The sequence below is a fragment of the Manis pentadactyla genome, chromosome 1, assembly GCF_030020395.1.
Source record: "Manis pentadactyla isolate mManPen7 chromosome 1, mManPen7.hap1, whole genome shotgun sequence".
NCBI lineage: Eukaryota > Metazoa > Chordata > Mammalia > Pholidota > Manidae > Manis > Manis pentadactyla.
This window is the reverse complement of record NC_080019.1, coordinates 185,896,263-185,923,249: the sequence shown is the minus strand read 5'-3', so window position 1 is coordinate 185,923,249 and position 26,987 is coordinate 185,896,263. Positions and strand designations below refer to the sequence as shown.

Here is a 26,987-nt window from a genome sequence, read left to right as displayed (position 1 = left end):
AATAAGCATAGATCTCTTATCTTGGAAATCACAATCTTAAACAGAGTTAGTAGCTCATGGTTGAATATAAATTAGATGTGAATGGAATATGATATTTAATGAAATAGCAGTCTCTGAGTTATATAAGCTTATTTTTTCCTCTCTTATTTTTGCTCCCTTTTCCTAATCAAAGGATTAGGATGTTGATCATAAGCCAGGTGGACATTAAAGGAAAAATTATAATAATTATATAATTTGTTATGTCCTATTGAGTACTTACCATTCCCAAAGCCTCTCCACTGGTCTCCCAACTTTAGCCTTTGGCCCTTATGATCTATTCCTAACACACCAGCCAGGATGCCCTATAAAGCCTTGGGTCCTCCAGGGGCTTCCACCCCACCCCAAAGACTCAGACGCCCAGAGTCCTACAAGATTGTTTGCATTACCTCCCTGACTTCACCTCCTTCCATTCTCCTGTCTTGGTCACCCAATTCCAGCTCCTGCTGTTTCTTAAACCCAATGGTCCCACTCCAGCCTCAGGAACTCTAACTTCCTGTGCCCTCTGCTTAAAAAGGCTCTTCCCTTGATATTTTGCAGACTGGTACTACTTGCAAGGGTTTTCTAATTGGCAAAGGGCTATGCAAATGTAAGCTGCTGTAACAGCAGGTCCCACCAGTGAGAATTTTGTCTATTTTCACCCATTCCAGCATTCTGAGGGATTGAGAGAACAAATAATGAAGATGCAGGTCTGTCTGGTACCAGGATCACCCTGAGGTTACTGACATGCGGGTAAGTCCTGCAGGGGAATCAGGAGGGGACAGCATTGCCAGAAAGAGCCACTTTCCCTACAGTGTATGAGGGCTGGAGTGGTAGAGACAGATGCTTTTTCTGTGAGGCTAAATCACCCAAAAGAAAAATCTCACTCTGGGGTGCTGAAATTTGCTTGTTCTCCCATCTATGCCACTTGCTTCTGTCTTCTGGGTGTCCCTTGACACTGTGCATGTGACTTATTCTTTGAAAGAAGACTGCACTGCTGGGCTAAGTCAACATACTTCATAACAACTGAACGATGGTGAACTACTTCCCTAAAGTCAGACCACAGTGACCTAGACCCTTTAGTTTTCATTGTTCAAATTATTTTGCCTGTTTTTTAAAAGACTGTCAAATGTATTCATTTCACAAATGTCTGTTTTTTAAAGAGAGTCAAATGCATTCATTGCCCATGCAGAATTGTTTTGACTACTTACCTTCTTAACAATTCTCCCTGACTGTTCTTCGATGATAAGTGGTGAGTAAAACCATAATCCTTCCCCATCTAGTATCTTGGGGATGACGGGTGGAAATTTCACTGTTACATTAATGTGGTCAATAAAACCAACAACCTCAAATTCTGGTGGCTCCAAAGACACTTTAGAAAACAAAATCAGAAACAACCCCAATGTCAGTCAATGATTGTGTAATGGTGACGTTCCCACTGTCATGATACAATCTGATGTCTTTACAGCTGTGTTCTGTTTCATCTGTCTATGATCCTAGTTGACATGGGTTATATTTTTTCTACTGGTGAAAAACCGAGCAAGAAAAGTGAAGTGATTCACTTAATATTCCTACAAGAAATGGAGACAGATTTTAGGTAGAAGTCAGTACTTTCCCCATTTTTAAGCTGTATTCTAAACATAAAAGTAAAAATGACTTCTTTTCATATTACAGTAATAATACATAACCACTGTAGAAATATCAGAAAATACAGATGGGCAATTATCCATCCCTGAATGTGGTTAATCACCTTTTCTCTATGCCTTGTATGTGTGTAAATATATATACACATATATAAACTGAACTAGTGTACACACAAACACACACACACACATACACACATCTAAATTGCCATTCTTACATTGTTTTGCATGGTATATTTTTCACTTAATTTATTTCATAAATATATTAATGCATATTTATCTATATCAAGGCTGACAAACTATGGCCTGTAGACTGGATTTTCGCATAGCCTGCAAGCTCAGAATGAATTTTTGAAAGGGTTGTAAACAAATGAAGAATACATGACAGAGACCAGATGTGGCCCACAAAGTCTAAAGTGTTTCTTTTTTGGCCCTTTACAGAAAGTTGGCTGACACCTGATGTTTATCACAATTTTTTGTAGCTAATTCTATTCTATCAAGTAGCTGGTTTGTTGTACCATGATTTATCTGATTTGTTGTTTGGATCATTTAGATTGTAATTTTTCTGAAGAGACTGTATGTCGTATTCTTGGAGCTTAATTTTTGCATTTGTTCACAATTATTTCTTTAGGACAAATTATTAAAGTGGAATTCTGAACTACAGCAGACATGCATTTAAGGTTTTTAATACATTCTGCCACATACTTTTAGCAAGACTATGCTGAAGTAAACTCTTTCCGTTTCCTCTAAACCTGGGTATTGACATACTTTCAGTGTTTACCTTTTTGAGTCTTGAAAAATGATATCTCATTATTACTTTAAGATACTTCAACAGTCTGAACACCATGATCTTGTAAGTTGTGCTTTTCTTTTTTTCCATGCAGACACAGATATGGCTATTCACACACACACACATAAACACACACATGAGTCCAGTGAGTCTCATAGTATCTCAGTTGTTTGCTAAGGTGGGACTCAGTTGTCCTTATCACTTTGCTAAGCACGTACATGCGAGTGCACACCCACAAACCTTTAACAGTGAGCTGAAATGGAATCTTCTCCTGGAAACAGGTTGTAAATTAGGACATTGAAGAAGTGATGGAGTCTGCCTGAGGACCAAACACAGGTGCCAGAGAGAGCTGACTCCAGCCATATGGAGAGAAAAAGGGGCAGACCCAGTCTTGGGTCCCAGTCTTCTCTAAGTCTGGGCCCCAGGTACATGCATACCTGGGCATTCACATGCGGAAGAGCTATCACATTATGATCTGGGGGAGGGATCCTAGTTTTAAGGAAAACATTGGCCCAAAGACCTGTGATGTTTAGATACAGCCCATCTGAAAGGCATCCCCTACTTCCTGCCAGATCGTAAACAACTCAGGAAAATGCAGCTCTTATATAAGCACTGAGTAATTATCTGGTAAGTCCAGATTATCATTGCACTTTTGGATAAGATAACTGAGGCTCAGAGAAGCAAAGTAACTACTTCACAGTTAGAGCTAGGAAGAAGCAGGGCCAGGAGCTGAAACCAGCCTTGAGCCTGAAACACCTCTGCAGACCGTCCTATTTCATGGCAAAGCAATAATGACGATTTTGATGATGATGATGACGAACAGAGATGGACTCACTGTGTGTTGCCAGGAAGAAACTGCCCGTGCAGCTGACCAGTGTTGTGTTCCCCTTGAACCCATCCACTCTGGGGACGTACGTCTCACGCATGTTTCCCCACACATCTGTTACGTCACAAAATGATCTTGTGATATTTCTACAGTCCTCAACAATCTTCATACCTTCTGGTTTACTTTGAAGAGAAAAGAAATGATAAAAGGAAAACTTGAGTATTTATGTAACAAGCATCCATTAACTACATGCCCTACTTCCTCATTTCTTTAGAGCTCTGCTCAAATATCACTGTATCAAGTAAGTCATCGGCACTGACCACCTGGTTTAATGGAACATACTTACCCACCCCACCCTTCCCTCTCTCTGGATCCCTCTTATCTGTTTTTCTTCATACTGTTTACTGCCACCTGCCACATTATATCTTTATGTGTTTATGCATACCTCCACCTCCTTTGGGGATGTCTGCTCCAGGAGGGTGGGATGTAGTAGGTGCCCAGTAAATATCTACTGGATGAATGAATGAGCGAACCTGGGCTTTCACGGCAGATGCCCCACGCATCCCTGTTCTGTGGACAATAATGAATGCCCTCCCTAAGACAGCTTCCTCTCTGGCTAAGGATTGCATTGTCCAGTCCTAAGTCAGCCTAGGGACAACACAGACTCAGAAAGGCAGGTGATACAGGTGACAGCCTAATGCAGACAGAAATGTAAAACTTTAGCAAGCAGCAAACAGAAGCTAATGAGGCCCTCTACTGGGTCAGGCAGCAGTAATAACAGCCAAAAGCCAGATAAACAATGAACAAAAGGACCCTCCCAGGGGCTACTGGACCAAACTAATGACTTGTAAAGTTGACTGTTAGATGCAGGAAGAAGACAGCCAAAAAAGGCTCCATTTATCTTGTCGCTCATCTGCACAGCAACTCCAAAGTAGGAGGACTGGCTCAGAGAGGCTGAGCGCTGCACCCAAGGTCACAGCTGGTTGGTGATCAAGCCAGACTTTGGACCTGGGCCTCTCTAGACTGGGCCAGGCATCTTTCTGATTGTCACATGCCTCCCTAAGTAAAGTAGACACAAGCCATCAATACTGTCACCAGACCTTTGGACTCCTGTTCTCAGAAAATACAGCACTTTTAAGCTTTTAGACTTAACTGGATTACAGAAATAATTGTGAAAACCACACATAATAATTATGTTGTTTCTGAGGCCTTGTCTTTTAGAAATTGGCTTTGGTTATAAATACAAGCTTTGGCAAAAATAGCTTCAGATTGCTAAAGTATTCAATTTAATTAAAAGTGGATTTGTGTTTTGTCCATGGACTTTTAAAGCTTTAAAGAAAAGAGAGAGAGAGAGAGAGAGAGAGAGAGAGAGAGAGAGAGAGAGAGAGAGAGAGAGAGGCTCTGTCACTAGTAGGATCCCTCTTCTCACTCTCCACATAACAGGAAGATAATATATTTGGTAAGAGAAAAATGAATGTCAAACCAACCTCATGATTGTGTACCACAAGGTATAGTGAGTTGGCACAACTGAATGGTTTTTTAATTCCCATGATAAGATTGTCCGGAAATTTCGTAATGTCATCTTTAAAACGCAAGGTTCACCTGGAAAATCTAAAGGGAACAGGAGGAAAAAAAAAGAAGAAACACTGAAATCTAGAACCCATGATTGTCTATCCTGGCCACTGTACAAACTGTCTCTTGGGATCGGGAGCACAACTTCTAGCCAAGAAGCCCTTCCAAGAGCTCTGGGGTCTTGGGAACATGGAAGGAAATGGTTCCACTGGACACAAGAAATGAACTAATACAATGAATGAATAAGCGGCACAGTGTCAGGGAGGGCAGGCTCAGGAAACAGGAACTTGACGCTGTGTTAACAGGATTGGGCCCAATTATCACTGACTCTCGGTGGCTCATTCTATCAACATGATCCAGGTCATCCTGGGCCCGTTGTCTCAACGCAAAGCCTCTGCAGTCCTCCCTAAGCAGTTCAGCACACTGCGAGCTTTCTCTCCTCTGGACTCCTCACCACACGGATTCCCCAAGCACGGAGTGGAGGGAGAGATAATATGGGCCCATACGGGCCCTGCCCAGGCATTTCATTCTCACAACGAGATACTATTAATAGACCCATTCTACAGATGGGTGGAACTGAGAGGTTGACTTACATAGAGCTGCGGAGTGGCAGCAGCCAATGGGGCTGAAGCTATGCTTGTCAAATCCTGCCTTACAGGGTTAAAGTTTCTAAGGTCATCTGTTCCCTCTGGTCAGGACCTGGGCCTTTGCTTCCTTGCTTGCAAATTCTTCATCTCCCAGTGCTCATCCCAAGGACACATACTTGATGCACAGTCAAGTCTTGTGGGCAGATTTATGTATGTAGGCAAGAAGTTTAGTTTAAAAACATTATTTTCTTAGGTCTGGTACCAGGTACCAGATAACAGGTGGAAGAAAGCCAATTAAAGGGAAACTATTTCTGGATCATTTCTGGTTTGGCATAGTCTGTGTCTCCTTATTCGTCTATGAAGGGCTTTAAATCAAATATTCTTTTAAGGGGTTTTAAAATTATCTCTAGTGTTAATTTCTTACAACAGTTGTGAGACAAATCTGAGAAGCAGAATTGACTAATCTTGGCTCCTTTTACAGAGAAAAGGAGAGTATTTGAGAAAAATGTTGAGAAAAAGGAGTACACAAAAAAAGTGGGCCGCAGATCTGAGATCAGAAACCAAATTCCCCACATTTCAGACTCCTGAGCTGTTGCCCCAGCACTCTGGCCCTTCTGTAACACCTAAGCAAGCCAAGAAAATCTCTTACCAGGCAAAGCATGCAAAATACTAAACACGAGGCTGATGTACACTAAGGGAAGAAGAAAAAGACGTTAGACAAAGGATACTCCTCCCTCCCAGCCCAATGTACAGTTGTTGCCCAAAGTCTGGTATTCTACACACGTGTAGTTATCTTGGATGGAGATTTTATTGTGTTAAAAAAAATGCTCAAGTAAATGTTTCTTAACAGAGTTGATATTGGTGTTAGCAGCAAGTGGTCCAAGGATTTCATCCTGAGTGGATCCAAAATAAGATCTGTTTGGGGGCTGACCCTTCCGATGCAGGGTGGCTGGGGGAGTGTCCTGAGAAGCAGTTACCTGTCGTTAACACACTTGGAAGGTAAAGATAAATTCCACGGTGGCGGAGGAATATGCTGGGGTGGGAATTGGGGCTACTCATTTGTTTTTTTTTCAGTTTGTTTTCTGAATGTCACAAGGACCTGGAGTGGGGAGGTGGGGTGACTGGCATTTTTAGTAGGTGGAGGCCAGGGATGGGATACATTCCAGTGCCTGGGCAGTTGTGACAGGGGAGAAGGGTCCCACTCACGGACCCCTACAGGACCCCTACAGACAAACTATGGGACAGAGGACACAGTGATACTGAAATAGGATAAAAAAGAAAAGGGCACTGAAAAGGCATGGACGTAAGACTACAGAAAAAAATCGATAATAAATGAAGTGCAGAAACCCAACTTCAGTGGTGACTTTTCAGTCACCTCTGATATAATGAGGCAGGAGTCAGGGGTTTGGCCACTTCTCAGATATATTTTTGGAGTGATAAACTGCACCCTGGGTCAGAATGAGGGCATTAACAGACATTACTCTTCAAATGACACAGGAGGATATTCCCCATCATCACTGGGTCTTATGTTATTCCTGTTTGTTTTCCCCAAATTCACAGTAGGACTGAAACCCATATTGAATCAGCACAGGCTTCCTATCTACATTCTATTGGCTCTTGACACTGGGCAGGCTCGTACTGGGTCCTCTCATCAGGGAAATCAATTCGCTGCCCCCCAAAGGCCTCTCTCAGTGATGGTACTTCTCTGCTTGCTCGTATGAGAACTATGACAGAAAGTAATGCTCACCTATGGCGTACAAATTCCGTGGTCTAATTGCTGAGGCATTCTGGCTCACAAGCATCTTTGTTACTGTGTAAGTCTTTACTTTCACATCTGAAAAGAAATCAATATTAGATGATTAAAATTCTGAAGTATATAATTAAAGGACAAAGATGAAAATAGGCAAAGTCAAGCCAATGGAAGACCAGGAAGAAATTCCTGGTTCCAGACATCCCCTGCCTTTCTAGGGGCTGGACCCTTTACCCTGTTGACACAGGCAGCCTTAGCTCAGCCTCTGGGATTTTTTAAGTTTAACTTTTGAACAGGTAACAGTTTTTTTAAACATACAAAAAAGTAAACAGTGAAGAGTCTTGCTTCCTTCAGAAAACCACTTTTATTTGTGTGTGTGTCTTTCAAAACACCATTATGCACAAGCAAAAACAAATATCTATTCTTATCTTCCTCCTTTTTTATACAAGAGAGAGCATATACATTCCCTGGACTACCCCTGCTTTTTCCACTTAAAAATACATTTGGGAGACCTTTCTACATCAGCACCAAAGAGAATTTCCTTTTTAAAAAAAAAAATGCTGCAGAGTCTACTCTGTGAACCTGGTACCATTTATATAATCAGTGCCTATGATGGATGTTCAAGTATGCTTCCAGTCTTTTCTGTAGTGGGTTAGCTTGAACATGTGTCATTCTAATTATGCAGGTCTAAGTATAAGAAAACTTTCCAGAAGTAGGACTGCCAGGCCAAAGGGTACATCGGTCAGGGACCCAGAAGGAAATAGCACATTCAAGTTAGGACATTTTGAGGAAGATATTAGTCAGGGACTCTTTACAAAGCTGTGAGCAGGAGTAGGCCAGCCGCAAGGAACAGTGCAGCACCTGGAGCCAATGAGTGGGGGCTGTTACCATCCTGGGCACAAAGGGAAGGTGCCACCCTGGAATTTGGAAGGAGGAAATCCTGTGTGGGCACTTACACCATGTAAGTCACACAGCCCCCTAAGGTGCCTGTGCAGGGAGGTGGCTGGGGGATAAATATCTCACTGTCTTCCCTCCCTTCTCTTACTTGAGGCTCCTTGTTGGCTGAACCCAACTAGAAGTCATAGAACAAGGGTGCTGGGGGCCATACCCATATAACACAGGGTCTTAGGGTGGAGTAGAGGGTGGGAAAGGTGGAGGCTGGGTCTGGAGGGGTAGATGGAAGAGACCTGGCACAGGAGGGCAGCTCAGACACACACAATTACACAATTACAAGTCTGGTCTCTCTCCTCTGGGCCAGGGAATTCCTCCTCCCCACTTTCTTTGTTCCGGAGGATCACTACTCCACGTCCAACAAGATATCTGGCAACTAGAAACTTGCTTGGAAAATCTGATTTCCTGCTGCGGCATCCTGCATGGAACTGTTAATGAAGCTTCTTTAAACTTTGACTACAAACAGATCAGCCTTCTTAAAGCATAGCTCTTGTTACTCTCATCTGGTAGCCAGGGCCAGCTTCAGCTCGCAGGGCCCTGTGTGCAGAAAGGTCCCACTCTTGGTTTATTGCTCTCCTGTAGCTGTCTTGAAATTCTTAATAATTTTATCTTTGACCTTGTGTTTTGTTAGTGAAGTCGGACAGACAGTGGAGCACATGCCTGGCCTGGACTCTGTCTCTACACCCATGACCGGCTGATGCCCTTTGTGTGGAGTGGCAGCTGGGTCACACTGTCGGAGAGTCCCATGTTGCATCGATGCCATCCGGGTGTGTGTGCAGGGACGGTGGGGCCAGGCAGGATGGAAGCTTGTCTGGAGTGGGTGGGCAGTTAGTCAGTGTTGATCCAGGCACCCAGCATGTCCAGGAGCACAGGTGTAAAGTGCTTGGATGTTGCTAGCACTCTGTGGACTGGGATGGCAGGTCCTTGGGAAGGGAAGACTCAGAGCTCAACTTCCCCAGAGCCCATTCCAGGCTAGAGTGTGGGGTGGCTAGCAGGAGGGGGATCCCAGCATCCGTCAGGCCCAAGTGCATGAGCCCAGAGATCAGGGCAGGGGGTCCCAGGGCAACTTCCCTGGCCCTGAGTGTATCCTGGTGAATGAGGTGTGCTCCTCTGGCTGGCTGGGTGCCTAGGGGAACTCTCTCTTCTTCCAAGTCTGGCTTGAGTTTGCTTCTTTTGGCTAGTAGGAAGCCCCCCAGAAATGTATTCAAAGCACTATGAAATACCAATTGTGTAAACCGGTGATTCCCCATAGGTACAAAATGCTCTTATCTTTGCATTTAGATCCAGCTTTGCACAATATAAAGTAGAATAGTGGAAAGAAGGAGGGCTCAAGATGGTGGTGTGAGCAGGGCAATAGAAATCTCCTCCCAAAGCCATATATATTTTTGAAAATACAACAAATACAACTATTCCTAAAAGAGAGATGAGAAGATACAGCACAACAGTAAGGCTACATCTACATCTGTGAGAACTCAGCATCTCACCAAGGGGGTAAGATACAAAGTCGCAACCCGGCGGGACCTGAGCACTCCCCCCACCCCAGCGTCACCAGCGGGAGGAGAGGAGTTGGAATGGGGAGGGAGTGGAAGTGTGGGACTGCTAAACAACCAGCCCTAGTAATCTGCACGGGACCACAGACACACATTGCATGGTGTGCTGGATATTAGAGAAATGGAAGGGCAGGGTCCGAGACAGAGACTGCGAGCAGGTCCCCACAGCCGGCTCCCATGGGACAAAATAAAAGCGGGCACTTTTTAAAAGTCTTAAAGAGGCAAGGGCTCAACAACTGAACAAAATCGTCCCAGCACACTCAGCCCAGCAGGCTGGGAATTTTGAGGAACTTCAGGCCCCCTAACCCCCTGGGTAAAGCAGCACCGAAGCCCCTCACGGCGATAAGCAGCCTGCCATTCATGCCCCCTGCTGGCACTGCAAGCAAACTGGCTAACCTGCCACAGTGGCGGAGCAGCTGGAGAGCGGCCCCACCCACAGCGATCACCCAGAGTTTCCCCCCAGCGTGCAGCTACCTGGGACACACCCGGAGGCTGCCACTGGCGTGCAGCTGCCTGGCACAGACGGAGGAAGCCGAAGCAAGGTCCGGAAGGCACGAAGGGGCACTGTTCTTGCAGGAGAACACACCCTATACAGCTGCCACTACCTGCAAGGCTCTGGGCTATCCCGAGGGCTGCCCCACCCACGGCAGCTTAGGAGATTATCCCAGAGACTGCTCCCGTTGTGCAGGGAACCTACACAGGCAGTGGAGAAGGGCAAGGCGACCAGCAAGCAGGGAGGGACTTTGTTCTCCCAGCTGACACACATGCCACCTGCCTACAACCACCTCTACTGCAATGAAAAGGCAGAAGAATCTGGTCCAGTCAAGAATCACTCAGACAACCCCAGAGAGAGGGCCTGGGGAGATAGATATAACCAATCTTCCTGAAAGAATTCAAAATAAAGGTCATAACCATGCTGATGGAGCTGCAAAGAAATACGCAAGAGCTAAGGGATGAATTCTGGAGGGAGATAACAGAAACGAAACAATCTCTGGAAGGACTTAAGAGCAGACTAGATGAGGTGCAAGAGACTGTTAATGGTATAGAAATCAGAGAACAGGAATACAGAGAAGCTGAGGCAGAGAGAGATAAAAGGATCTCCAGGAATGAAAGAATATTAAGAGAACTGTGTGACCAATCCAAATGGAACAATATTTGCACTATAAGGGTACCAGAAGAAGAGGAGAGAGAAAAATGGATAGAAAGTGTCTTTGAAGAAATAATTGATGACAACTTCCCCAAGCTGAGGGAGGAAATAGTCTCTCAGACCATGGAAGCCCACAGATCTCCTAACAAAAAGGATGCAAGGAGGACAACACCAAGACATATAAAAATTAAAATGGCAAAGATCAAAGACAAGGACAACGTATTAAAGAAAGCCAGAGAGAGAAAAAAGATCACCTACAGAGGAAAACCTATAAGGCTATCATCAGACTTCTTAATAGAAACCTTCCAGGCCAGAAGAGAATGGCATGATATATTTAATGCAATGAAACAGAAGGGCCTTGAACCAAGAATACTGTATCCAGCAAGATTATCATTTAAATTTGAAGGAGGGATTAAACAATTCCCAGATAAGCAAAAGTTGAGGGAATTTGCCTCCCACAAACCACCTCTACAGGGTATGTTGAAGGAAATGCTCTAGATGGAAGTACTCCTAAGGCTAAATAGATGTTACCAGAGAAAATAACATCACGGCAAAGAAAGCAGACTAACCAAATACTAACTAAAGGCAAAAAATAAAATCAACTATCCACAACAGCAGTTGAGGAAAACACAAAAGGGTACAGAATACAACACCTAGCATATAAAGAATGGAGGAGGAAGAATAAGAAGGGAGAGAAATAAAGAATCATCACACTGTTTATAATAGTTTAATAAGAGAGTTAAGTTAGATGGATAGATAATAAAGAAGGTACCCTTGAACATTTGGTAACCACGAATCCAAAGCCTGCAATGGCAATAAGTACATATCTTTCGATAATCACCGTAAATGTAAATGGACTGAATACACCAATCAAAAGACACAGAGTAATAGAATAGAAAAAAAACCAAGACCCATCTGTATGCAGCTTACAAGAGACTCACCTCAAACCCAAAGACATACACAGACTAAAAGTGAAGGGATGGAAAAAGATACTTTATGCAAACAATAGGGATAAAAAAGTAGGTATTGCAGTACTTGTATCCGACAAAATAGACTTCAAAACAAAGAAAGTAACAAGAGATAAAAAAGGACATTACATAATGACAAAGGGGACAGTCCAATAAGAGGATATAACCATTATAAATGTATATGCATCCAACACAGGAGCACCGACATATGTGAAACAAATATTAACAGAATTAAAGGAGGAAATAGAATGCAATGCATTCATTCTAGGAGACTTCAGCACACCACTCACTCCAAAGAACAGATCCACCAGACAGAAAATAAGTAAGGACACAGAGGCACTGAACAACACACTAGAACAGATGGACCTAACAGACATCTACAGAACCCTACACCCAAAAGCAGCAGGATACACATTCTTCTCAAGTGCACATGGAACATTTTCCAGAATAGAAGACATACCAGGCCACAAAAAGAGCCTCAGTAAATTAAAAAAGACTGAAATTCTACCAACCAACTTCTCAGATCACAAAGGTATAAAAGTAGAAATAAATTGTACAAAGAAAACAAAAAGGCTCACGAACACACGGAGGCTTAACAACATGCTCCTAAATAATGAATGGATCCGTGACCAAATTAAAACAGAGATCAAGTAATATATGGAGACAAATGACAACAACTGCACAAAGCCCCAACTTCTGTGGGACACAGCGAAGGCAGTTCTAAGAGGAAAGTATATAGCAATCCAGGCCTATTAAAAGGAAGAACAATCCCAAAGGAATAGTCTAAAGTCACAATTATTGAAACTGGAAAAAGAAGAACAAATGAGGCCCAAAGTCAGCAGAAGGAGGGACATAATAAAGATTAGAGAATAAATAAATAAAATTGAGAAGAATAAAACAATAGAAAAAAATCAATGAAACCAAGAGCTGGTTCTTTGAGAAAATAACAAAATAGATAAGCCCCTAGTCAGACTTATTAAGAGAAAAAGAGAATCTACACACATAAACAGAATCAGAAATGAGAAAGGGAAAATCACAACGGACCCCACAGAAATACAAACAATTATTAGAGAATACTATGAAAATCTATATGCTAACAAACTGGATAACCAAGAAGAAATGGACAACTTCCCAGAAAAATGCAATCTTCCAAGACTGACCAAAGAAGAAACAGAAAATCTAAACAGACCAATTATCAGCAATGAAATTGAATCAGTAATCAAAAACTACCCAAGAACAAAATCCCTGGACCAGATGGAGTCACCGCTGAATTTTGTCAGACATATAGAGAAGACATAATACCCATTCTCCTCAAAGTTTTCCAAAAAATAGAAGAGGAGGGAATACTTCCAAACTCATTCTATGAAGCCAGCATCAACCTAATACCAAAACCAGGCAAAGACACCCCAAAAAAAGAAAGCTACAGCCCAATATCCCTGATGAACATAGATCCAAAAATACTCAACAAAATATTAGCAAACTGAATTCAAAAATACATCAAGAGGATCATACACCATGACCAAGTGGGATTCATCTCAGGGATGCAAGGATGGTACAACATTCGAAAATCCATCAACATCATCCACCACATCAACGAAAAGGAGGACAAAAACCACATCATCATCTCCATAGGCGCTCAAAAAGCATTCGACAAAATTCAACATCCATTCATGATAAAAACTCTCAACAAAATGGGTATAGAGGGCAAATACCTCAACATAATAAGGGCCATATATGACAAACCCACAGACAACATCATACTTAATAGCAAGAAGCTGAAAGCTTTTCATCTAAGATTGGGAACAAGACAGGGATGCCCACTCTCCCTACTGTTATTCAACATAATACTGGAGGTCTTAGCCACGGCAATCAGACAAAACAAAGAAATACAAGGCATCCGGATTGGTAAAGAAGAAGTCAAACTGTCACTATTTGCAGGTAACAAGATATTGTACATAAAAAACCCTAAAGATTCCACTCTAAAACTACTAGAATATCTGAATTTTACAAAGTTGCAGTATACAAAATTAATGCACAGAAATCTGTTGCTTTCCTATATACTAATGATGAACTAGCAGAAGGAGAAATCAGGAAAACAATTCCATTCACAAATGTATCAAAAAGAATAAAATACCTAGGAATAAACCTAACCAAGGAAGTGAAAGATCTATACCCTGAAAACTACAAGATACTCTTAAGAGAAATTAAAGAGGACACTAACAAATGGAAACTCATCCCATGCTCTTGACTAGGAGTAATTAATATTGTCAAAATGGCCATCCTACCTAAAGCAATCTACAGATTCAATGCAATCCCTACCAAAATACCAACAGCATTCTTCAACAAACTGGAACAAATAGTTCTAAAATTCATATGGAACCACAAAAGACCCCGAATAGCCAAAGCAATCCTGAGAAGGAGGAATAAAGCAGGGAGAATCTCGCTTCCCAACTTTAAGCCCTACTACAAAGCCACAGTAATCAAGACAATTTGGTACTGGCACAAGAACAGAGCCACAGACCAGTGGAACAGAATAGAGTCCAGATATTAACCCAAACATATACGGTCAATTAACATATGATAAAGGAGCCATGGGTATACAATGGGGAAATGACAGCCTCTTCAACAGTCGGTGTTGGCAAAACTGGACAGTTACATGTAAGAAAATGAAACTGGATCATTGTCTAACACCATATACAAAAGTAAATTCAAATGGATCAAAGACCTGAATGTAAGTTACGAAACCATAAAACTCTCAGAAAAAAACATATGCAAAAATCTCTTGGACATAAATATGAGCAACTTCTTCATGAACATATCTCCCCGGGCAAGGGAAACAAAGGAGAAATGAACAAATGGGACTATATCAAGCGGAAAAGCTTCTGTACAGCAAAGGACACCATCAATAGAACAAAAAGGCATCCTACAGTATGGGAGAATATATTCATAAATGATATATTTGATAAAGGGTTGCCATCCAAAAGAGCTCACACACCTCAACAAACAAAAAGCAAATAATCCAATTAAAAAATGGGTAGAGGATCTGAACAGACACTTCTCCAAGGAAGAAATTCAGATGGCCAACAGACACATGAAAAGATGCTCCACATCACTAATCATAAGAGAGATGCAAATTAAAACCACAATGAGATATCACCTCACACCAGTTAGGCTGGCCACCATCCAAAAGACAAGCAACAACAAATGTTGGCAAGGATGTGGAGAATGGGGAACCCTCCTACACTGCTGGTGGGAATGTAAATTAGTTCAACCATTGTGGAAAGCAGTATGGAGGTTCCTCAAAAAACTCAAAATAGAAATACCATTTGACCCAGGAATTCCACTTCTAGGAATTTACCCTAAGAATGCAGCAGCCCAGTTTGAAAAAGACAGATGCACCCCTATGTTTATCCCAGCACTATTTACAATAGCTAAGACATGGAAGCAACCTAAGTGTCCATCAGTAGATGAATGGATAAAGAAGATGTGGTACATATACACAACAGAATATTATTCAGCCATAAAAAGAAAACAAATTCTACCATTTGCAACAACATGGATGGAGCTAGAGGGTATTATGCTCAGTGAAATAAGCCAGGTGGAAAAAGACAAGTATCAAATGATTTCACTCATATGTGGAGCATAAGAACAAAGGAAAAACTGAAGGAACAAAACAGCAGCAGAATCACAGAACCCAAGAATGGACTAACAGTTGCCAAAGGGAAAGGGACTGGGGAGGATGGGTGGGAAGGGAGGGATATGGGGAAAAAAGGGGGCATTAGTATTAGTAGACATAATGTAGTGGGGGCACAGGGAAAGCTGTACTACACAGAGAAGACAAGTAGTGATCCTATAGCATCTTACTACGTTGATGGACAGTGACTGTAATGGGGTATGTGGGGGGGACTTGATGATGGGGGGAGTCTAGTAAACATAATGTTGCTCATGTAATTGCAGATTAATGATACCAAAAAAAAAAAGAATAGTGACATTCATGCTAGTAATCAAATTTTTTTTTTTTAGTTACAACGACATTAAACTGCAACAATAAAAATGACAGGTTGAGAGAAAGAGACCATGGAAGAAAAGAAAAAGCTGTATATTTTAGTTCCTCCAGTGGTACTTTTTACCTGCTTTGTAAACAAGTGGGCCCTACACTTAGATTTTGCCCTGGGCCCTGCAAATTCTGTAGCCAGCCCTGTCTGGAGCTTACTGTTGCCTGCCAAGGCGCCAAGCACCTTTGCTTCATTTCAAGGCTGTCCTCGACATTCCTAATTTTCCCTGGAGTTACTGTCCCATACAAGTGCCAAGTTCCAGGCCACACGTCATGCCCTGTCTGGCTCTCTCCATTCCTCCCTGGGAGCAAACCTTGCCACTGATACCAGAACAGATACTATCAATTTTCAAGGCCCAGCTCAAAGGGGTACTACTCAGGGGACCGGATTCTAATGTGAATTCCAGTTTCGACTAGACAGACTGAGAGACAGACCACCTTCAAGGAACTTGCTGCCTCCCAGTCTCCATGTAGTGAGCATAACTGTCTTTTCTTCCATCCAGTTTAGCCTGATGCCTGGCATATCACTGGTAGTCCCTGAGTAATGGATGAACCAGATTCAGAAGACTACACAAATAAAATTCATAATTTTTTCTTGGAAATTAAAAAAAGTACAAAGAAGAAAGTAACAATCATCCTTATTTCTGCCATTGTGTTAGTAACAACCATTGGTAACAGGTTGGCATATTTGTTTCTAGGATATATTTCAAATTTCTTGTTTCTGCACTAATTCTCCTATGTGCTCATTTAAAAAATAAAAAAGTATACAAGTGCAAGACCCAGCATCCAGATAATTCTATCATCAACATAAGGTGAATATAATCCTGGAGATCTTTCTGTGCACAAACACCCACACATCCACACACACAGTCTTTCTGTCTATATTGAATATACTTGGAAAAAAACTGAAGCAAAGGCTAAAGGAACTGTTGAAATTAATTTTTCTCCATAAAAAAGGGTAACTGCCTAAAACACCTAAGGTTTAAAGAAAAAGGATAGAGAGGTATCACAAAGTTAGAGTATTTATGTTCACAGCACCTTTCAATTTTAAACCATATTTATTGATCCATATTTTCAATGATGAGAAGTTTAGGGTTGATTTTTCTTCCATCTTCCTCCCCATTTAGGTTTTTTTTTTTTTGCTTTATTGTTCTTGGGAGTGTGTGTGCCTCGATTTATGTACCAAATCACATTGATTCTACCTACAACTTCCAAAGATGTATTGCACTAACGCTACATTTAAATAATAAACACCAACAGTCTTTTGTATCATGTGTTCTCCATGCCTGTGTTCTTTTTTCTGAGTTCTCTCTTGATATGCTATTTGCAGGATTTTGTCATCCAGTAGTTTTTTGCTTCCCCCCCCCCCCAAAAAGGGCTCGTGGTGCTGAATTCCCTTTGTTCTTTCATATATGAGAAGGCCTATTGACTTTCAATGTGAATGGCATCTTAGCTGGCTGAAATACCATCTTGGGAAAGTTCATTTCCTAGAACTTTTTCCCTCAGCGCCCTCACATTCCGGCAGCTAGCCTGACACTGGAGAAGTCTGAGGCCAGCTTGACTTGTTTTTCACCTTATGTTTTCTTCTTGGGTTCCTAAATTCTTTTTCTTTAAATTTAAATAATTGAAGATAGCTTGGTGCTGAGTATTCCCAAAGGTGAATTTCCTAGAAAATGGCGTGTTTTTTGACCATTTCTTCTTCATTTCAATAGAATTTTTCACCGTTTTTATTTGCATTTTCTGACCTATTTGTTGGTTTTTCTACACCAGGAATCTCAATTATCCTCATGCTTCCTGTGCTTTGTCTTCCACATCAGATTCTTTGTAATTAATCTTGGCCCCTCTTCATCTGCATTCACTGGGCTTAAATTACGCCTTTTGTGTATTAAAATGTTCAGGATCTATTTTGTTCTTTTTTTTTCTTTCTCCTATAATTATGTGTCTATGGTTTTCAATTTATTCCCTTAAATCCACATTCTCCTTTTTTATCTTGATTTAAAAATGTTCTCAACATTGAGTTTATTTTATTGAATTCATATTGTGGTCACGTTGTGGTAAGCTATAAGGCTATTTATTACAGGGAATTTCCTTCTGTTCCAAGAGTAGCATTTTCTTTTTAGCAAAACTCTTTGTAAGCTCTGTTCTTTCTTTCCTTTTTTTCTGTTCGTCTTGGATGGCTGTCACCTGTTACTGATACAGTGGCATGAAATCTTGACCTCCTTTTTATAACTGACCCTAATTGCAGTTTGTTCTGCAAAGACTGGGCAGTTTCTCTAGAACAAAGGATTGGTGCTGGGATGAGGGAGCCCAGTCAAAGGAATGCAGTCTGACAGGATACCTGGGCGTGTTAAGTGTCCTGTGCGTGGGGTGCCTGCCTCTGGGGGAGAGCCTTTGGGTGGCTCTCTCACCCTGGTGCTGGCTTTCTCTGCCCCCCTCAGCCAGGCTGACTTTGCTCCACTCACTTGCCTCTGACCAGAGTGAAAAGCCCAGTGCTTTTTTTTGTCAGAAAAGGAAAAAGTGAAATATGCTGAGACTCAAGTTTTCTTCTTTCCTCTTTCTAAGAAAGCATTTTCAAGATTTCTGTATAATTTCTGCTGTTTGGGCACACTCAAATTTTAAATATATTCCTACAAATCTCAGAATTAAAACAAGACCAGTAAGCATGACCCCCCACATACCAGTTTGCAAACCCTGGCTTGTGGGGAAACTTAACTCATTTTCCTGTTGGCTCCAGAGAAAATGTTCAGTGGCTCTGAATCACTCCCCATCCTACATCTTTTTTTCCCTCTATTATTTTCAATTTTCTCTACTTGTAATTGCTCTTACTTCAGCCAACTTGCTCTCCCAACTAACTACTTTTCTTTTATTCTTCCTGAATTGAATTTGATGAGTTCCATTCTCAGGACTGACAAGTCCACAGAGAAAAGTACAGCCAAGTTCTGCTCCAGCTCAAATTATATTTCACAAATTATATAATGCACATCTTACATTTGAACATCTCTGAAACGAGAGTGCCTCCTGCCCTGGCATAGCAGTGTAACTGACAGTGTTTTTTCTTAGTGACATAAAATAAAGGTGCATTTTATACTCAATGGCATTGCAGTTTTGATAAAATATGATGACTGATAGTCAAAGGATATATATGCCATTGACTCTTCAATAGTTCAAAGGTTTACAGAAGTAACAGAAAAATGAGTCCAATACAGCTCTGTGTATGCATGTGGGAGGGGCTGAAGAAAGTACCTCTGGGGCTATGGTTTTTCTCTTCGTTGTTTTGTTTTGCTTTGCTTTGCTTAGACCAGATTACAAGCAGATCTTCTTTAACTTTTAATAAATACATGAGAAACTTTAGAGAAATGTTGGTAAGAAAAAAAGAGCCATGCAGATTTTTGATGATCGAAAATTGAAAAACAACTTGTGAACTACAGCACTTAAAAATTCAAGCTATTTCCGTAAACAGGTCAAACTTTATCAACGGTAAGATGCTCACACCTCAATTACTGTAGAGCAGATTTTGGTAACGCCCCCGGCTCCACCCCTTTTCTCCCTGGAGCCTGAACAGCAGGTGGGTGCGGAGGGGCAGGTACCCAAACACCCTGCCAGGATGTGGGGCTGGTGTCAGCCTGCGGCTCTCAGCCCCGGAGTCAATTAGCAGGGCCGGGGGGCGGAGACGGGGTACTCCAGGAGTCTCGGGGCCGGCCTCCCACTCCCGGAACTCGTCCAGCTCAGAGCTGACCCTCAAGCACATTTGAGCCATTTGCCAAACAAAAGCAAGGAAATGAAACAAACACTAAAAGAAAAAAGGGGGAGGGATATCTATAGCTTTTCAGTAATGCCCTCGCTAGCCACACAAGCGGGCTGAACTGGCTGACTTGGGGGGACTCGACGCCAGCGCCCGCTCCCCTGCCGAATCTGGAGGGGCCGCTCCTGTCCTTGCGCTCTCCTCCCTCCAGCTCCCACGCGAAGGATCTGGAAAGACGCAGGCCTCTCCCGCCCGGGAACAAAGGATGGTGAGTTCCAGTGCTCTCGCCGAGCAACACCCCGAACGGCGGACCCGGGCCGCTCGCCCAGTTTCGCCAGGCAGAGCGGATCTTGAGTAATTTAACCTTCGGACTTCACGACGGCTCACGTCCCGCGGCGGCAGAGCCGGGGATCCTCGGCATCCCTGGCGGGGCGCGAGGGGCTGGGCCGCGGGGTGGCCACAGGGCACGGTCAGCTGACGCCCCCAAACGACCCGGGAGGGGGCGCGGAGCGGAGCGCTGGGCAGGCGGCGGGGGAGGGGTGCGGGCCGGGAGCGCGGCCGCCAGGGGCTTTCGGGAGGCGGCGCGCGCCCTCGCGGGTCCTCCCCGGCCCCGTTCCCCCGCCCCGTACACCGCCCTTCGGTACCTCGGCAGGCGCGTGTCACCGCTCCGCTGGGAGGCCAGCCTCGGCCGCAGCCCCTGGAGCCGGCCTTCGCCGCCCGCCCTCCGCTCCCGTGATGGGCGCCGCGACAGGACGCGCGCGGCGGGCCCTGGGGGCGGCGGCGGCCCGCAGACTCCGCCGAGCCATAGGCTCGGCGCGCGGGGTTCCTCCTTCGAGGCGGGGCGGGCCGGGGGCGGGGACACCAGACCCTGCGACTTCCTGACGTCCCCGGGTCGGCCCTTTGCCCCCACCCACCTTCAGCTCCTTCGGGGCAGGGGTGAGGGAGTCTGGCTGGCTGGTTACTCTGGGGCTAGGCGAGCGCCTGACACTTAGCACAGCGCCTAGCACGTCATTTTCGCTTAATGAGTGTGTTGAATGAATGAAAGAGTGAATGGGTTCTCTCTTGGCTCTCCCACTTACTAATTCTGTAAACAGCTCCTATCAATAAAACGGAGAGAAATAGCTACCATTGAGTTGTGCAGGCTTGGTATGGTTCCAGGCCCAAGCAGGCCTTTGCAAGTATTGGAATTACTGGTTTCCTCCCCTTCTCTGTCGGCCTTTCCTCCACGCCCCTCCTCTTCCAGTCGCCCTCTGATCAACGTGTTTAGGGTAGGTAGAGAAGAAAGAGCGCTCCCTCATTATTATTTTTTTAACCTATTATTTATGTCCTGTCCGTTTCCAAAAATACAATGTGAGGTAGCTTTCAGGATAATGTACGTATATTTGTAACATAAAGCTGCTAACATGGAAATGTTAAAATCCTTTTGAAGGAGAAGGGGGAGAAATGCACTAATCACCTAGATTAGTGTAACTGAGTATTCAGTCTCACTTTGAGCTTTCTAGCTTCTGAGGGAAAGGAGGATGTTTGAACTTTTTGCAGAAAAAAAGGGAACATTTTCCTCCATCAAATCAACACTTAATGATAGACACAGAAGTGGTCACAAGATGAGGTCAGTCTGCTTTACATTATCCTCAGTCTTCAAGAAGAGCAGAATTCCCATTATCCCCTTAGGCTTACAGGGAACTTACGGTGGAGTCCTGTCCTCACAAAAGACATTCAACATTGGCAGTATTTTCAGCAGCAGTTTTAGAAAAGCTGCAGAAATCGTCTCTGACCGTAGGGGATAGCCAATACAAAACTCCACGTATGGCATGCACCCTTTTACATAAAAATAAGTTCTAATAAAATAGAAATACACTGGACCCTTGAACAATAAGGAGTTTCAGGGTGCTGACCCCCTCGGAGTTGAAAATTGTGTGTGTTAACTTTTAACACCTCCACAGCTTAACTACTAATAGCTTACTGTTTACTGGAAGCCTTACCAATCACATAAAGAGTCAATTTATTCATATTTTGTATTTTATATGTATTATACACTGTGTTTACAATAAAGTTAGATAGGGAAAATAAAATGTTTTTTCAAATTGTCACAAATCTCCAAAAAATTTTCCAATATATTTATTGAAAAACATCCACGTTTGTTCAAGGTGTTCAAGGGTCAACTTTAACATAAAATGTCAACTATGAGGCTGGGTGATTATAGATGACTTTTATTTTCTTCTTTTTGCTTTCCAAATTTTCTAAGTAAATATTTTACTTGTATAATCAGGAAAAAGATTCTTAAAGCAAATGAGGTCTGCTCCAAGATGTAAAAAGCTTAGGAATTGTCACTCCACATCTCACAACTAAAAATTCATAACTCTTAGATCCATCAGTGAATTGAGGTCACAGGGTGAACTGCAGACTCCAATACTGGAGAGACAGGCAAATGCAGATAATCAGTGTACAGGGAGTAGAAGGCTCTAAAGACATGGGAAAACTTAAGCTGTACTTGGCTAATGCTGGAGGCTGAGCATGGACTAGCTTGAGAATTAAAAACCAGTGGCTCAGTCTTGGTAGGGCCCTTTTACTTTCTTGAGCATCACCCACAGGTGCCTCACCTGGTTCTCATGGTGAAACCAGAGAAGCCATCCCACTGTTTGACCAGGGGAAGGGAAAAGAATCATTTTGAAATAAAACCAGAGTGTGCTGTAACAAAAGCCTGCCTTCAAGGGGAATCAGTTTTCCAGAGCCTAATCTGGCCTAGCTCAGGAGCAGTGAGACAGCTCAGCCTACTCTAGCCTTCGTATCTAGCAGAAGTGGAAGAACCATAAGGAGTTGGGGGGCTAAGGAGCTCCTCTGAAGGTCACAGCCCAGAGTCTCAGGTCCATTAAAAAGAAAAACATTGAAATTTCATCATAAGATTATAGAATATTTCCTTTCCACAATACCTTACCACCATATCTGCAAAACTCCTGTGTAGTAGCAGTGGATTACAACTCTGTTTAAGAGGGAGTTTTGCGGGAAAGCCCAAGACAACAGGGAAGATAGAAATGAGGACCCAAGATGAAATTAAGGCCTCGGACACCGACAGGTATAGCGAACACAGAGCACGGCCTGACTCTCAGCCAGATGGACAGAATGCCTGGCCCTAAAGGACCAGCCTCAGCTGCTGTTATCTGACACATCGTGTCTGACTTTTAACAAAAGAGTACAAGGCATGCTAAAAGACAGGAAAAACACCTTCTGAAGAGAAAAAGTAAGCTTGAGAACATGACTAGCCTGTGGCAGAGAATTTGGAATTATCAGACCAGGAATTTAAAGTTGCTGTGATTAACATGGTAAGGGTTCTGTTGTATCATAGAAAGATACTTGGTCTGTGTCCTCAGTTGTTGACACAAGAGTTCTTAAATCCCTTGTAATTTCCTGAATGATAGGGGTGATAGGAGCATCTTTTGTTCTGATGAGGTGATGCTAGGTAGGCCCCTAGACAGCTTCAGGATGGTGACAGGTCACCAGAAAGGCCAAGCCATGTAACCACTAAAGCCTGGAACTTTCAGCTCACCCCTCAACCTCTGGGGAAGGGAGAGGCGCTGAAGATTGAGTTGACCATCCATCATGCCTGCATGATGACACCTCCATAGGAATGCCTAAAAGATGGAGTTTGGAGAGTTTCTGGGTTGGTAGACACATCAAGGTACTGGGAGGGTAACCCTCTTGGAGAGGGCATGTAAGTTCTGTGCCCCACCTCCTGGTACCTTGCCCCATGCATGTGTTCCATTTGGCTGTTCCTGAGTTGTATGCCTTATAATAAACCCAGTAATAGTAATTAAAGCACTTTTTTGAGTTCTGTGATTTATTCTAGTGAATTATTAAACCTGAGGGGCAGTCATAGGAACCCCAGACTTTGTAGCCAAGTTGGAGGGAAGTGTGGGTAACCTGGGGACCCAGTCCTTGTGACTGGTATGGGAAGTGAGGGCAGTGTGAACCCTGAAGCCTATGAAGTCTGATGCTAGTTCCAGGTCGTTATTGTCAGAATTGAATTGAGTTCTAGGACACCCAGCTGGTGTTAGAACTGGTTGGTGTCAGGAGGGAAAATAAATTCTGAGGTTCTAATGGAAAAGTGAACAATTAGAAACAACGGATGAATAATGTAAGTATAGAGGTGAAAATTCTAAGAAAGAACACAAGGAAATGCTACAAAAAAAAAACGGTAACAGAAATGAAGAATACTTTAGATGAACTCATCAGTAGACTGGACACAGCCAAGGAAAGAATCAGTAAGTGTAAAGATGTCAATAGAAAATTTACAAACTAAAATGCCAAGAGAAAAAAGAAAGAAAGAAAGAGAAAAAGAACAGAATATCAAAGAACAATTACTAGGCATAATAGGAATATCAGAAGGAGAAGAAAGGAGCAGAAGAAATATTTGAGAAAATAATGACCAAGAATTTCCTAAAATTAATGAGATACAACAAGCCATGGACCCAAGAAACTCCAAGAATACTAAGAATACCAAAAAATCCACACCTTGGCTTCATATTTGAACTACAGAAAACCAAAGGCAAAGGGAAAACCTTGAAAGAATCCAAAGGAAAGATGCATTTTATTTACAGAGGAACAAGGATAAGAATTACATCTGATTTCTCTTCAGAAACTAGGCAAGCAAGACAGGAGTGGTGATGAAATGAGAAACCCAGCAACCTATAATTCTATTTTCAGCAAAATTATCCTTCAAAAGTAAAGGAAAAAGAAATACTTTCTCAGGCACACAAACAAAAAAAGAAGGAACTGTTGCCAGTATAGCTGCCTCACAAGGAATGTTAAAAGTTCTTCAGAAATAAAAAATGGTAAGAGAAGTTCTTCAGAAATTAAAAATAATAATGTAGGTCAGAGACTTGGATTTACATTTAAAAAAGGAAGGGTGTTAGGGAATAAATGAAGGTAAAGTAAAATCTTTTATTTTTCTTATTCTAAATTGCTTGACTCAATTTCTGTTCAAAATAATAATAGTCTAGAGCTAAAATACAAACTTAGAACATTGTATTGGGTGGTTATACCTTATGGGTAAGTGAAATATATAAAAGTAATGTTACAAGGAATGGGAGGGAGAGATAAGGTACCTGCAGTACTAATGAAGTCATGTAGCATAATTTGAAAGTGGATTTAGATTAATTGTGAACATATATGGAACACTCTAGTGCAATCATTAAAGATATATTAAAAAGAAGTATAATTGATATACTAACTGAGGAGAGAAAATAGAATCATATAAAATGCTCAATTAAAACTAGAGAAGGAAGAAAGAGTACAAGGTAAAAAAAAGAACAAGTGCAGTGAATAGAAAACTGTTACAAATATGGTAGACATTAATCCAACTATATGAATAACAACTTTAAGTGTAAATAGGCTAAGTATGCCAATTAAAACACAGAGCCTGCCAGGGGATTAAAAAAAAAAAAAAGACCCAACAATATGTTGTGTACAAGAAACCTACTTTAAATATATGACACAGATAAGTTCCATGTAAAGGGATTGAGGAATAGGTGACATGCTGACATTAGCCAAAAGAAACCTGCAATAGCTGTATCAATGTAGGACAAGCAGATTTCAGAACAGAGATAATTATGAGGGATAAAGAGGATATCACATGATGATAAAGGGGTCAATTCTCCAAGAAAACATAATAATCCTTAATGTGTACATGCCTAACAACAAAGTGTCAAAATATGTGAGGCAAAAACTGATAGAACTGCAAGGAGAAATAGATAAATCCATGATTATAGTTGGAAGCTTCAATACCCCTTTACCAGTGGTTGGCAAATCAAGCAGTCAGAAAATCAGTGAAGATGTAGTTGAGTTGACCAATACCATCAATCAGCAAGATCCAATTGACATTTATAAAATACTTCTTCAAATAACAGCAGAATATACATTATTCTTTAGCTCACATGGAACATTTGCTAAAATATACAACATTCTGGGCCATAAAACACACCTTAACAGATCTGAAAGAATAGAAATCATACAAAGTATGCTGTCAGGTCACAAAGGAACTAAACTAGAAATCAGTGACAGGAAGACAGCTAGAAAATCCCCAGATATCTAGAGATTAAACAACACACTTCTAAATAACATGTGGGTCAAAGAAGAAGTCTTAGGGGGAATTAAAAAAAATTTCAGCTAGATGAAAATAAGAACACAATTTACTAAATTTGTAGGAAACAGTGACAGTAGTGCTTAGAGGGAAATTTACAGCATTGAAAGCAAATGTTAAAAAAGAAGAAAGACATAAAATCAATGATCTAAGTTTTTACCTTAGGAAACCAGAGAAAGAAGAGCAATAGGAACCTAAAGCAAGCAGAGGCAAGAAATACAGAAAACCAACATAACTGAAACCTTGTTCTTTGGAAAGATAAATAAAATTGGTAAACCTCTAGTCAGGCTAACCAGGAAAAAAGGAGAGAAGACACAGATTACTACTATTAGGAATAAAAGAGGGGTCATTACTACAGATCCTATGGCCATTAAAAGGATAATAAAGGAACATTACATATTACAAAGGAACTGTATGCTTATAAATCTGATAACTTAGATGAAATGGACCAATTTCTTGAAAGATACAATCTACCAAATGTCACACAATGAAGAACAGGTAATCAGAATTGTCCTATATTTATTACAGAAATTGAACCAACAATTGATAACCTTCCAAAAATACCAGTCCCAGGTGATTTCACAGGTGCATTCTACCAAATACTTAGGGAACACTAAAAAGAATACAGATGTACCACATCTGTGGCACTCCTGCCAAAGGTGCATAACCAAAAAGAGGGGCAGTTTAGAAAATAACTGGCCTGTGGTCTCCAAAAGTCATGAAAGTCAAGATTATGAAAGTCAGTTTGAGGAACTTTTCAAGACTAATGGAAACTAAAGAGACATGACAACTAAATGCAGTCTGTGACTCTGAACTGGATCCTTTTCCACTGAGGACATGGTTGGTAACACTGTAAAGGAATCAGAGGATGAGATGGCAATATATCAAAGTTAATTTCCTGATTATGATGATTGTGATGTAGTTATGTAGGAGAGTGTCCTTGCTCCTAGGAAGTAAAAGTGAAAGTATTTGGGGGTGAAGGGACACCAGGAAGTGGTTCAGAAAAAAGTTCTTTGTACTGTAGTTCAACCTTTCTGTAAGTTGGTGATTGTTTAAAAGTAAAAATGTATTGAAGACATGCAAAGAAGCAGTGAGATACACAATTTGGGGCCTCTAGAAAGGTATGTGCTAGAATTATACATTTGCACAACAGCCACATAGAGCTGAAATGTTAAGTCCTCAATTGTGTTGAGTCACCGACAGAAAGGATGGAAAAGAGGGCTGAGGACTGGGCCCTGGGTCTTGCCAATGTTTAG

General features: G+C 42.0%; 1 protein-coding gene across 4 annotated transcripts in view; it reads right to left on the bottom strand.

The window, feature by feature from the left end:
• Positions 1-20,857, bottom strand: part of IFNAR2 (interferon alpha and beta receptor subunit 2) — a 35,880-nt gene extending 15,023 nt beyond the window's left edge. Inside the window, exons 1-6 of one of the 4 annotated variants that reach the window (XM_036880305.2) lie at positions 20,240-20,857; positions 7,181-7,267; positions 6,083-6,124; positions 4,762-4,885; positions 3,284-3,456; positions 1,227-1,387 (exon numbers count right to left, since the gene is read on the bottom strand). In XM_036880305.2, coding sequence (XP_036736200.2) covers positions 1,227-1,387; positions 3,284-3,456; positions 4,762-4,885; positions 6,083-6,124; positions 7,181-7,235 — 555 coding nt within the window. In that variant the 5' untranslated portion in view covers positions 7,236-7,267; positions 20,240-20,857. The remainder of the gene's footprint in view (positions 1-1,226; positions 1,388-3,283; positions 3,457-4,761; positions 4,886-6,082; positions 6,125-7,180; positions 7,268-20,239) is intronic. The other 3 variants (XM_036880304.2, XM_036880302.2, XM_036880303.2) reach the window with 3 other exon arrangements.
• Between the last annotated feature and the right edge of the window lie 6,130 nt (positions 20,858-26,987).